Below are 12,476 nucleotides of genomic sequence, written 5' to 3'. Positions count from 1 at the left end.
TTAGTGGAGAGCAGGGAATGCAGAGGGTCCCAGCTGGGTGGTGACACCTGCCCCGCCATTTCAGCCCTCTGGGCTGGGCTGTGAGACTTGTGGAGCACTAAAGCTGTGGGGAGCAACACCCTAATACACGCCTCGGTTAGCATTGGCATGTCTCCCACTCCTTGCTTCACCCCTCTGTCCCCTGCTTCCCCCTGTCCCCCTGCCCTGACAGCCACAGCGTTACCTGGGACTCACAGGGGAGCCTACTTAATTCCCGGTCTCTGTGTTAACAGCCACCATCCGGATGCAATGGAAACCTTTTTTAGGCGGCACTTCGGGCGGAAAGGGCTGCGGCGCACCAGCGTGGTGTCTGTGCCCACGGGCAAGGCCAGGCGTCGCTCCCAGGTGGGGCTGCCCTCCACCTCGCTAGCCCAGTGCCGCCGTGGCTCAGGTGCCCCGGCAGCATCCCTCTCCTGCCTGGGCTTGGTCCGGCGTCCTGGCACCCGTCGCCGCTCCAGCACCACGCCGCCCTGCCTCAGCCCCAGGTTTGCCGTGCAGAAGAAGTGCGGGGGCCAGGCACAAGCCATTGATGCCCAGCTGCTGGGTCCCACTGTCCTCCTGGCCAGCCTCATTCCCACGGGACAGGAGGGGGACAGGGCTCACTGCACCGACAGCTCCAGATCTGAATCTCCAGAAGACGGTGGTGCAGGATCTGAGCAGGGCCAGCATGAGCATTGTGCTGAGGAGACGTGGCTGGCCATGCTGCCCCAGCTGCGGCCGCTGCAGGCAGGGCTGCTGTCGCGGGGCCCCCGCTGCCTGCGGCGCGCCTCCTCCCACCGCCTGCCCACCGAGGTCATGTACGGCCGGGCTGCCTACGGCCTGCCAGGCCGCTACCGCCGCCTCAGCCAGCGCCGGCGCTCCAGCGACGCCCCTCAGCCTGGGCTGCTCCCCTCTGGCCACCCACGGCTGCTGGCCCAGCGCTGTGCCCGAGCGGCTGGAACCGGGTGCCCCACTGCCACCCTCGTCGAGGGTTTGGGACCAGAGCCCACGTGCCACACCACCCCGGACGGCTGGAGCCCTCGGCTGCTGTATGTATGGTGGTAGTGTGCAAGCAGACAATGCCTTGGGGAGGGGAGGGGAGAGGTGGGGTGCACATCCAGGTTCGGTGGGGAAAGAGGGAAGAGACTTGGCGCCATTGTACCTGGCTGCCATTGGTGTCTTGCAGTGCTGCTGGCATACCTTGAGCATCTTCCACTTGGGCCAGTGCTGCTACTGATGCTCTTGGTGCAGTCCTTGGGGCTTGTGGGTGTCCTCTCCTGTCAGGCTTGGACCAGAGGAATGCAGTAGGCCTGGTTACTGGCTGGAGATGCACACTTTCTCCTGCTGGCTGGATTTCCTGCTCCTTTCTTCTACCCAAGCACATCTGGGAGAAGCTCACTAGCCCCAAACAAACAGCTGCTTTTATTCTGGCCAGTTGTACTGGTGTCTGGAAACAGCCCAGGGTCTGAGATGCCTTGGTGTGGGAGAGATGCAGGGGGACTGTTGGACAGGGGCTCTAGATTGCTCCTGCAAAGGCAGTCTCATGACCACATTGGTGGACATTCCCAGGGTGTTTTACAATGGAACTCTTATCCCTGAGGGCATAAACCAAGCAGGCCCAGGCTGTGTCTTTTGTTGGGTACAGGGTGTCTGGCTGAGCTGTCAACAACATGGCCAGTCCTTCTTCATCCCACAGGACTGTCTCACAGGAACAGGTACTTCTCAGCCAGCTGGGATGGAAATTTACCTCGTTGCCAGCCACTTGGTCCTGAGGAGGCCTTTCTGCTCCAGCCTCACATTGCATCTTAGAAGCAGGTTCTGCTTTGCATATATATTTAATAGCCAGCCCTCCTGTGTCTTCCAGGAAAGCTATTGCCAAATCCAGTCTCCAGCACATGGTAGCCCAACCAAACCCGGCACTAGCCATGAGGAACGACTCGGAGAGGCAGATACGCAGCACTGTGGATTGGAGTGTAAGTTGTACTGTGTTTTGCTGGGCATTGCATGGAATGGGCTCTTGGCCAAGAAGCAGCAGGCTCTTCCCTGGGTTGAGGCTTCCCAGGTGACTGACTTTGACACATTTACGGTCTCTGCCATTGCCACCAGCTGGTGCCAGCATCTGTGCTCCTGGCAGCAGTACTTGATGCTGCGAGAGAGAGGCTATGGAGGCACAGGTGGTTCCTGGAGGGATGGCATAACTACTCCACTGCCAGCTTTTCTGCTTCTGACAGCCAAGATCTGTTGGCTGGGGCCAAGCAAGAGGAGTAAGCCCCTGCTCCTTCACAGGCAAAGACCTGCAGGTTTTAAGCTGTACCTTCAGGTTGTAGAACAGAAGCTGGTTCGGGGAGCCCCCTGCACTGTTTGCCCTGCTCCCTCCTCTCAGGGTGATGAAATCAACCCCCTCCCCTGTGCAGGACATTACAAGTGGTTTGTGGGTCTTGGAGCTGGTTTCCTGGGGCCCTCTTGTTTACAACAGGTGGGTCATGGCAGCAGCTTTGTGAGGTTTCCTCTCTCCAGATGTCCCTGGCTGTTGTGTGCATCTTGTCTCCTGGGCCTCTATCTAGCTCCAGCCTCCCACCCTCAGCATTGTCCAGTATCTTGTCCCTTGCACAAAGCATTTTAGGGGCTCAGGTGCCTCTCTGGGGGTGCTCTCAGAGCTTGTGTTGTCTTGTGTCTTTCAGGAGGCTGCGGTCTATGGGGAGCACATCTGGTTTGAGACCAATGTCTCTGGGGACTTCTGCTACGTTGGGGAACAAAACTGCATGGCAAAGCTTCTGGTGAGTCACCTGGGCCACCTGCCTCACCAGCGATGGCCACAAATCCGGCTGTGCCGTCACCTTATGGGGAGACTGCAGAGGCCACGCTGCTGCTGCTGCTGGGGGACATGTAGGGGGCTGGGGAGCTGCTGAGGGACTGTGTCCCTCTTGCCTCTGTATACCAGAGGGCCAAGTCCCCCAGTTTCTGCCAGTGCTGTTTCTCAGTTTGCAACGGGAACCTGTTGCAGGGCTACCACTTGCCTGAAGGGTTCCAGAGAGAGGGTGTTGGGATTCCACACCCTTGGAAGGACAATCTGAATCCAAGACATTTCAGTAGAGGAGAAAAGTGAGCTCTGGAGACCCAGGCCTGTTGCCTTCTGCCCCTGCAGTCCTCCCTCCCAGTTAGCAGGCTCAGTCCTGCTTGTGGTGCAGGACACAGAGCACTGATGTCACCCTGTGCCTGCCACCCTGCAGGTGCCTGTCACTGATGCCACTCTGTAAGTGCTTCTCAGACCAGCTTCCATGGTGTTCTCAGGCAGTGTCAGAAGAAGACAAGGACTGTAGGACAGGACAGTAGGGAAAGTACCTCCCTGCTCTGTACCAGGCTTGAGAACATCTGCTATAGGCATATGCTTAGACCCCTTCACTAGATAAGAAGTGTAGGTTGTATCTAACTTTACTATAGGGTTTATTCTGTATCCCAGTACATAAATAAGAAGGCGGCGTGATGGAAGGCTGAGCTTGTCAGGCTCTGAACACTGCATATTTTCATTCACATATATATATTTTTTATCCCTTTTTCTTTCCCTTCAGCAAAAACCTCTCTCCAGGCGTAAATGTGCAGCCTGCAAGATCGTAGTGCATACACCCTGCATTGAACAGCTGGAGAAAGTGAGTAGAGCCTATTAAGCCCTCCCTTGCAAAACTGTAGCAGCCTTTTCTTGGGCAGTGAAACACAAGAAGATTGGGAACTGCAATGTGTAATTGCAAAGAGGGGTCTTCTGAAGAGACAGTACAAAAATGAGGATCTAGTGACATGATTGCGATCCCAGGCCCCATTTTGTTCAGTAACTGATATGTGTGAAGGTTTTGTGGCAAGTACTAAACAACTTCAGAGGTTCTGGGCCTTGCTGTGGTGCAGTCAATTCTGGTAGGTCTCCTTCAGTTATGATGGTTTTACTGATTCCTCTCATGTGTTCAACCTACAGATAAATTTCCGCTGCAAACCTTCCTTCAGGGAGTCAGGATCCCGGAACATACGGGAGGTGAGAGATGTGCCTTGGATGCTGCCCACATTTGCCTCTCCCATTTCCAGTTTGGTGATAAAGATACCAGATGCTGCCAGTGTGTTGCCCATTTGAGTGGAGGCGTCATGTTTCTTCCTGCTCCAAGAGGGTGGTGTAAAAGGGATGTTTCTTTGCAAGGCAGCAGCACAGACTGGATGTGAAGAGTGAGGAGATTGCAGGCAGCAGATGCAGAGCATCTGATGGTTTGCATGTTCTGAATCTCCTGAATCTGCATAGGGGGAACCTACAGATAGTGTTTTCTGGGATAAACTTTGCCCCTTGTGTTGGGTCCCCAGGCATATAGATGAGGCTGTGGCAAACAGCAGGTCCCCAAGTCTCCTGCAATTTGGAAGGAAGCAGTATGGGCTCATTTCTGGCTTTATCACTCAGCTCTGACCTGGGCGCCACAGGTGGCAGTGGAAGTTGCCCACAGTAGTGGTATCAGACCCCTCCAGCCCGTGTAGTAATGGACTGGGCATAAGCAGTGGCCTGAAACCTGTCTGCTGACCTGCACTGGTGGAAGCAGCTGTCAATCTTCATGCTTCACCCTCCAGCCTGTGGAGCCAGTGTAACCGTTGGAGTGCTCTGGAGTGGGTGTGGGTGGCTCAGTCATGGGCCATTTTGGTAACAGAGCTGCCCCCATACTGTGTTTGTGCTGGCACAGCAGACCTAGTTGGGGAAGGATATTCAAACACAGGTCTGCCTGCTTTGAAATGCCAGCATAACCTCATAAAGGGAAGCTTTCAGCATCGCTTTAAACCTTCCTTTCTTGCTTTGTTTTTCCTTCTGTGCCTCCTTCCCATATCACTCTTAGCCTAGCTCCCTTATTTGTGCTTCGCTTACTCTTTGGGCTTGCTAACAGCTTTCTGCCTCTGGACAATCTTCCATCTCTATTTTTCTTCCCTCCAACCTCTACAATTTTTTTCTCCTTCCCCTTTCTTTTTCTTTTCTCTCACAAATTCTGCTTCTCCATCCTGTCTTTCTAATGCTTCTCAGTTCCTCCAAGGCCTCTTCCTTTTTGTTTCCCTAAAAAGGTGCTCTTCTGGCCTTTGTGGTGCCAGAGATTCCCTTCAGGGTCAGCTTTTTCCCTAGATGTGCCTGCTTGGACCCAGAGCTGAACTCAAGGCACAGCCCTCCTTCTGCTCCTACTGGATTAATATCTGCTAAAGCCAACAAGACTCTCTGTCCTCTCCTGTGTGCTGTGCTTGGAAGAGGCAACTCTAGAGCTGACCCGAACCTCCTGCCAGTTTCTGTCTCTCATCATCATGATCCCAAAAGCTGTCAGGAGCTGTCAGGATGTTGGGCCCTGCCATGCCAGCCTGTGAACTCTCACTCCCTTCCTCTTTTAGTTACTCTCTGCAGTGCCATTCCCAATCCAGGGCTGGAAGAGTAGGATGGGATTTAGGACAAGTGGTACTTCATTACAAAACTTCTGACTCCCTCACAATCACTTCTGCAAGTCCCAGCCCTGAACCCCCCATGAGCCTGCAGGCAGAGCAGAGGTGCTGGTGAGCAGCCTTGCTGCCCACACTGGGATTGAAGCAGGCTCAGGATTGGCCTGGGGAAAGAGCAGGGGGAAGTGGGTGTGGAGGGCTTTGGGGCTGCCGCTCTTCTCGAGGAATGTGGAGTGAGGAGGTTCACTGCTTAGCTGCAAGCACTTCCATGTTCTTGATGCGGGCAAAAACTGTGTCTCTCTAGGGATTTTCACACCTTCCACCAGCATGTTTTTCACCTGGCATTAGGGGCATCTGGGCAGAGATGTTAAAGGACAGAGATGTGCTACTGCTCGCCCACTCTCTGTTGGATCTGCTTTGTATGATTTTCAGTCTTCAGTTTCCCTGTCCTCCTTCCTAGTTCTTCTGTTTTTAATTCCCTTTTCCTGGAGCATCTTAATTTGGCCTCTTGCCCCCTGATTCTTTGGCTTTGCCTTCTCTCAGAGGGTGGAGGTCTGGTGCCTATGAGCAGTGGTTTTGCTGCAAGAGCAAAAGTTGGCGGGCCTGTGTCCATTTTTTCTGCCTGTTCATGTGTTCCCTCACACACTGGGCCCTTCATTCCCCCTTTTTTTTTGTCAATTTTCTTTTTTTCTTTTCCATTTAGCCCATTGTTGTCCGACATCACTGGGTGCACCGGAGGCGGCAGGAAGGGAAATGCCGGCAGTGTGGCAAGGTGAGAGGGCATCTTGGGCATTTTTCTCAGCCTGAAGGAAACCTAAGGTCAAGCCAGAGATAGGCACAGGGCTGGGAACTAGGAACATCCCACCATTCCTGTTTGGCAGCAAAACCAAGACACGTGCGCTGCTTTGCTCAGTGAAGCACTATGTAAGTGCTTCCCACATAGAATAGTTCTTCCCCTGGGCCCAACTAATCCTGAAAGAGACTGTCTTCCTGATATGCTTTCCTTGAGCAATAAGGACATCCCTACATAGTGCAGTGGTCTCTCTGGTGCCGTTGTGGCGGTTGGGACTGTCTGACAGGATCTGGAGGGCTTCAGCTGCAGGCATGCTCTCTTTGTTAATGTCTCTTACTGTTAGATGGTAAGAAGCTACAGGGAATTCCCTAAGCCTCTTATTCTTTCTACCATAGGGTTTTCAGCAGAAGTTTGCCTTCCACAGCAAAGAGATTGTAGCTATCAGCTGCTCCTGGTGCAAACAAGCGGTGAGCAAAGCCCCCCTGAATGCCTTAGCAGTCGGTTCTGCACCAATGACCTCTGCTTTCTGCTGGGACTCCCCAAGCTGCTACTCTGCAGCCTGCCCTTAACAGCTCCTCCTTCTGGGAGAGGCTGTACTAAGATATTTGAAAGCTCCTTTGAGAAACCTTCTCTTTATTGCCTTCCCATTACAAAATTCCTGCATGGTTTCATCTAGCACTCCCTGCATTGGCATGGGGGACCTGAGAGGAGGAGATGGTAGCTGTGCCCAGCAAACTGAGCAGCTGAGTTTTCTCTCTGTCTTCTCCTTGGCCAGTATCACAGCAAAGTATCATGTTTCTTGCTGCAACACATTGAAGAGCCCTGCTCACTGGGGGCTCATGCTGCTGTCGTTGTTCCTCCCACCTGGATTCTGCGGGTCCGACGGCCCCAGGTAAGTCACTTCAGTCTTGGGGATCTTTTGCAGTTCCCACTTGCCCAGTAGTTTCTCACAGCGTTTTTGTGTTTGTTTCTTTTCTCTCTAGAATCCACTGAAATCCAGTAAGAAGAAGAAGAGGACATCATTCAAGCGGAAATCCAGCAAAAAGGGGGCCGAGGTAAGATATGAGAGGACTGGAATGACCTTGTCTTGGAAGGGCAGAGGGACTGAACAGTGAGGAGCAAAGCTGGGAGGAAAAGTGGGCTTTTCTGGGTCTGCACTGAGATTAAGGAGGTTGAGTTGGAGGGAAGGTGCCTGCTGGCAGGGTATATCCCAGATACAAAGTTTTTGGGGTGGTCAAAATGTTTTCTTCCTCCTGCGTCTGACCTGCATGATGTTAGGGCTCAGCTGGAGGTGGCAGTTTGCATTTCCCCAGCTTTGTTGAAAGATCTGTGGTATCTCTTGCAGGAAGGGAGGTGGAAGCCCTTTGTCATCAAGCCCATGCCAGCTCCTCTCATGAAGCCCTTGCTGGTGTTTGTGAATCCCAAGAGCGGTGGGAATCAGGTATGGCCTTGTCTGGTATGTCTAAGAAGACATCTCTGTGAAGGCATTGCCATTTGAGTGCTGAGCTCTCATCATAGTTTTGGTGATGTCTCAGCTGCACAAGAGGCCACAATGAAAGTTTGCTGCCCAGCAGTTCCCACCTCAGCCAGGCTTTGCCTGTGTCCCCTCCAGACAGGTCTTAGGATCCTGTCTCTAGGCAGGATCAGATGCCTCCTTCTGCTGTCCACTGGGAACTTGATATTACCTGAAGTCTTTCTTCTCCTTGTAGGGATCCAAGATCATCCAATCCTTCATGTGGTATCTCAACCCACGGCAAGTTTTTGACCTCAGCCAGGGTGGACCCAAGGAGGCGTGAGTATTGATGGGGGCAGGACCTTTCTCTCCCCAGTCTGTGTCCCAGAATTCCTCCCGAGAGCTCTTCCCCCAGCTCGTGGTGGGAGACATAGATGTGGCTTTGTGAATGCCAGGGGCTCTGTGAGGCAGCTGCTGTGTAACACCTTCAATACCACTCCCTTCCCCTCCTCAACCTCCTTGTTCCCTGCAGGCTGGAGCTGTACCGAAAAGTCCACAACCTGCGGATTCTGGCATGCGGGGGAGACGGCACAGTGAGTCTCCAGCCCCTCTATCCCATGGTACCACTTTGCCCAGGCTTTTTCAGTGCAGACAGCAGCCCTCCTTATTGTAATCCAGAACAAGGCAAACTGTGCACACTGTGTCCATGGTACAGCTGGTAGCATAGATACTCTGGGTCCCCTCATGCAGTGTTCCAGGGAGTGCTAGTCTGTAACATGTCTGGGTTTGTAGTCCTTTTGAGAGCCAGTGTCCTCACTGGGGTTACTGATATCTCCTGCAGCACCTGATTAGAGTATTAAAGACTGTGAATAGCCTCAGTTGTGGCTAAGGAGACCCCATCTCTGCCCCTCTGCCATTGCTAGGTCTCCAAGCCACCTCTGCCTGCCTGCTGATCCCTGAGATAACCAATGGCTTCATTGCACTCTCTTGCTTGAGCAGGTGGGCTGGATACTCTCCATTCTGGACCAGTTACGCATCAACCCACCTCCTCCTGTGGCCATCCTACCTTTGGGGACAGGGAACGACTTGGCCAGAACACTGAACTGGGGTGGGGTAAGTGATGGACACAAGAACCCACTGTGACAGAGCAGGGCTCAGTGCTTCAATCCTTGTTTCAGAAACATGGTTGAAGATTTGCATGGGCTGGTGTTTCAACTTGCTGTAAATACAGACCAACAAATAAGTGTAATTTGGATGTTGCTGTTCTGACATTTGAATGGTTCTGCATTAGAATATACAAAAGCAATTGCTTTTTGAAACTTTGGAAGATTTTTAGAAGGAAGATGTATTGTTTTAAATTTCAATTCCCGCTTTATTGTGCATTCAAGCAGAGTTGATCTCTTCTACATCTTGTACTCTGAGATGCCATATCAAAGCCTGATCTATGGGAGGCAGGCATGAGACTCACAAAGTCCTTCTATTCACCAGGGTTACACGGATGAGCCTCTGTCCAAGATCCTATCACACGTAGAAGATGGGAACATAGTGCAGCTTGATCGCTGGAACCTTCATGTGGAGCCAAACCCTGATGCAAACCCTGAGGAAAAGGATGAGGCAGCTGCTGACAAGGTGGGACACCTCCTCTCCATGCCTGTTTCCTGTGCTAGAGGTCTGCATTCTCCCTTCTGCACTGGCTCAGGCAGTCGCAGCACCTGAGGCTACATTCTTGGGTTGGTGTTTCTTTCTCAGTCCTCCAATTCCACCATTCTGTTTGTGGCTCTGAGCCACAGCACTCATGTGGAGTTCATAAGTAGATGCCTACCAAAGTGTTTTAACCACAACTTGCAGGAGGTATAAGCCCAGTCTTCTGTGAGACTGTTTTCTTCAACAGAAACATGGGTGATTGCAGAAACCTCAGAGAGAGGAGTGTGTCCCCTTCAACCATTTACCTTGCTCCTAGGAGCCAGGAACTAAGCCATCATCTCAGACTGGTGACCTCTGTATTTTCTTAGGGAAAAGGCAAGCAGGGTCCCTCAGCCTCATGAGCACTGTAGTGGCTCTGCTGTAACCTGACCTCATCTTTGCCATGGGTACATGCTGGCAGCCTCATCCTTATTCCTTCTTTCCATTTCAGCTCCCTTTGGATGTCTTTAATAACTACTTCAGCCTTGGCTTTGATGCACGGGTGACACTGGAGTTCCATGAATCCCGAGGTACTGGGCAGTGGCAGGACTTGATCGGGGTCTGTGGGATTGGCCTGTTCTTGTTTGTGGGTTCTCAGGAAAGTGAACAAGAGAATTGCTTCAGGGACAGAGCTGGAGGTGAAACATGAGGAGCTAGTCAAAACTGGAGAGGGGAAAGAGGGGTGCCTGCACAGGAAAGAAGCTGGGGATAGACTCCTGGCTGAGGCTGGCTGAAGAGCTGTGTCTGAGGAGAGCTGGCAAGTGAAATATTTCCATGTGTAGGCCAGTGACCTGGACTTTTTTCTCCTTTCCCTAGAGGCCAACCCAGAGAAGTTCAACAGCCGGTTTCGGAATAAAATGTTCTATGCTGGGGTGAGTGTGTGGAGGATATCTGAGCCTTCTGTCATAGCAGCCTTAATGTCAGCTGCAGCACAGGCACAGACCTGCCTTCTGTCTGCACCCTAAACTCACCCATATAAGTTACATGGACTTTCCCATGCACCCAAGCTAAGCCCCCCAGCCCCGAAGCTGGAGAGTTGCTGGAGAAATGCTGCAGTGCTGGGAGTCACAGCTCCCCTTGGCTGCGAGTGCTGCTGGCAGTACAGCTTGCTCCATGGCCCGCAGTGCTGTATTGATCTCCTGCCACTATTGTTCTTGATCTCAAGCTCCTGGGTGGTCATCCAGGCAGGACCTCCCTCGAGCTGTGGGAAGGCAGGCTATCCCCCCTGCAGAGGAAAAGGAAGCCTTTCCATAGTCTACACACTACTTTGGTCATTTATTATGTACCTTGGACCAGTTACAGCTTCCTGGCTAATTACACCACCCTCCTGTGTCTCACCTCTAGAGCTTTGTGTCTCAGTATCATCTTTGTTCCTCTGTCTTCTCATCCTCAATATACTTTCTAGCCATGTGTCTGGTGACTGGTATTTAAGCAGTAATAAAGGCCAAATGCTGCTCTGTGCCATCTCACATCTGTCCTGCTTGTGTCTCTTTTCCTGTCTGCACAGTTAAACCCAAAGGGGACCCATGCTCTCCTTCCTGGAATCTCTAGATGGGTCACTTCAGTTCTGTTTTGTGGTACTCCATTACAGCTTGAGACTGAATCTTGTGACTTGAGTCTCACTGGAGGAGACTCATCTTGCCAGCTCTTCCTTAAAGTCAGGACTGGGCTGGCAAGGGAACACTAGAGCATGTTACTGAGGGTGCCCCAAGGTTTTTGGTAGGCAAAATAGCAAGAGGAATGGGTCACATTTTGGAGGAGAAGAGGACTTTTGCCAGTGGGTAAAAAGGGGGTTTGCAGGTTTCAGCAGCTGAGGTCAGTGGCAGGCTGAGTTGCAGATCAGTGGCAGGCTTTCTTACTGCCCATTCTGGTGACCACCTGGGCACTAACTCTGTCTCTTGCCTTGGCAGACGGCCTTCTCCGACTTCCTCACCGGGAGCTCCAAAGACTTGGCGAAGCATGTCAGGCTGGTTGTGAGTGTGCTGCGGTGCTCTGGTCCCAGGGAGGGGGTGAACTGTGGAGGTGTGAGGAATGTCCCTTGGCACACTGAGTATGTCAGGACTGGGGAATGGATATGTTCCTGGGAGCATCAGCTTCCCCTGACTTGGAGAACACTCACTATAGGGAGCAGAGGAGGGAGGCTATTTCTTTCTAAGTGGGTAGGATGGACCAGGCTCCCCCTTACAGCAGCCTGAACACTCCTGTGTTGTCTCTAGTGTGATGGGACAGACCTGACCCCCAAGATTCAGGACCTGAAGCCCCAGTGTCTGGTCTTCCTTAACATCCCAAGGTGAGCACCCCCAGGACTTGTCTTCATATACGGGACTTCTCACACCTGTGCTGTAGATACTTGCCTGGGTTTGGGGTGCTAGTCCAGGCATTTCTTCCTGTCATTTCACAGGTACTGTGCAGGCACCATGCCATGGGGCAACCCTGGGGAGCACCATGACTTCGAGCCCCAGCGCCATGATGATGGCTGCATTGAAGTTATCTGCTTCACCATGACGTCGCTGGTGAGTCAGTGCTGTTGCCTGTTGTAGCAACCTGGTTGGTAGCAACCAGGGGAGTGAATGGTCCCACTGATCAGGTGTCAGCCAACCCACAGCTCCACAGATCCTCTCTGGAGGAGTTGTGGTGCTGGCCTATGTGACAGTGTCTGCTCTCTAAGATTTAGGTGAGATGCTGTCACGCCCTGGTCTCTGTGAGTCCCTTCTCACTGAAATCAAACCTGAGACCCTCAGAACTTGATTCACCTGTCACATCCAGCTGACAGTGGATGTTCCCCTCATCCACATCTCAGTCCATGTTCTTCTCTCACTCTGCACCCTTTCACAGGCTGCCCTGCAAGTTGGTGGCCACGGGGAGCGGCTCTGTCAGTGCCGGCAAGTGGTTCTCACCACATCCAAGGCCATCCCCATGCAGGTAGATGGAGAGCCCTGCAAGCTGGCAGCTTCCTGCATCCACATCTCTCTGCGCAACCAAGCCAACATGCTGCAGAAGACCAAGCGGCGCAACTCCATGCCTCTGCTCAATGAGTAGGTTCCTCAGATCAATCTGGCACCTCCTCTCCAAGGAAGGATGGTTGGGAGGGAA

At 52.6% G+C, this 12,476-nt stretch overlaps 1 protein-coding gene across 4 annotated transcripts in view; it reads left to right on the top strand.

Annotated features, from left to right (window-relative positions):
• DGKZ (diacylglycerol kinase zeta) overlaps positions 1–12,476 on the top strand; it is a 53,216-nt gene that overhangs the window by 26,600 nt on the left and 14,140 nt on the right. For 3 of the 4 annotated variants that reach the window (XM_088057412.1, XM_088057411.1, XM_088057410.1), the window contains 20 exons: positions 273–1,067; positions 1,883–1,991; positions 2,700–2,795; positions 3,588–3,665; positions 3,983–4,039; positions 6,158–6,226; positions 6,643–6,714; positions 7,023–7,139; positions 7,231–7,302; positions 7,593–7,688; positions 7,957–8,039; positions 8,233–8,293; positions 8,700–8,813; positions 9,189–9,329; positions 9,835–9,913; positions 10,200–10,255; positions 11,294–11,356; positions 11,600–11,673; positions 11,785–11,896; positions 12,219–12,418. In XM_088057412.1, coding sequence (XP_087913538.1) covers positions 289–1,067; positions 1,883–1,991; positions 2,700–2,795; positions 3,588–3,665; positions 3,983–4,039; positions 6,158–6,226; positions 6,643–6,714; positions 7,023–7,139; positions 7,231–7,302; positions 7,593–7,688; positions 7,957–8,039; positions 8,233–8,293; positions 8,700–8,813; positions 9,189–9,329; positions 9,835–9,913; positions 10,200–10,255; positions 11,294–11,356; positions 11,600–11,673; positions 11,785–11,896; positions 12,219–12,418 — 2,528 coding nt within the window. In that variant the 5' untranslated portion in view covers positions 273–288. Of the gene's footprint in view, positions 1–272; positions 1,068–1,882; positions 1,992–2,699; positions 2,796–3,587; positions 3,666–3,982; positions 4,040–6,157; positions 6,227–6,642; positions 6,715–7,022; positions 7,140–7,230; positions 7,303–7,592; positions 7,689–7,956; positions 8,040–8,232; positions 8,294–8,699; positions 8,814–9,188; positions 9,330–9,834; positions 9,914–10,199; positions 10,256–11,293; positions 11,357–11,599; positions 11,674–11,784; positions 11,897–12,218; positions 12,419–12,476 lie in introns of those variants that run through there. The other variant, XM_088057413.1, reaches the window with a different exon arrangement.

This window comes from Pseudopodoces humilis, chromosome 7 (genome assembly GCF_049639895.1).
Source record: "Pseudopodoces humilis isolate 2021_Gansu_Grassland_sample_001 chromosome 7, ASM4963989v1, whole genome shotgun sequence".
Lineage (NCBI taxonomy): Eukaryota > Metazoa > Chordata > Aves > Passeriformes > Paridae > Pseudopodoces > Pseudopodoces humilis.
The sequence above is the reverse complement of the archived record's forward strand: the minus strand, read 5'-3'. Positions and strand labels throughout refer to the sequence as shown.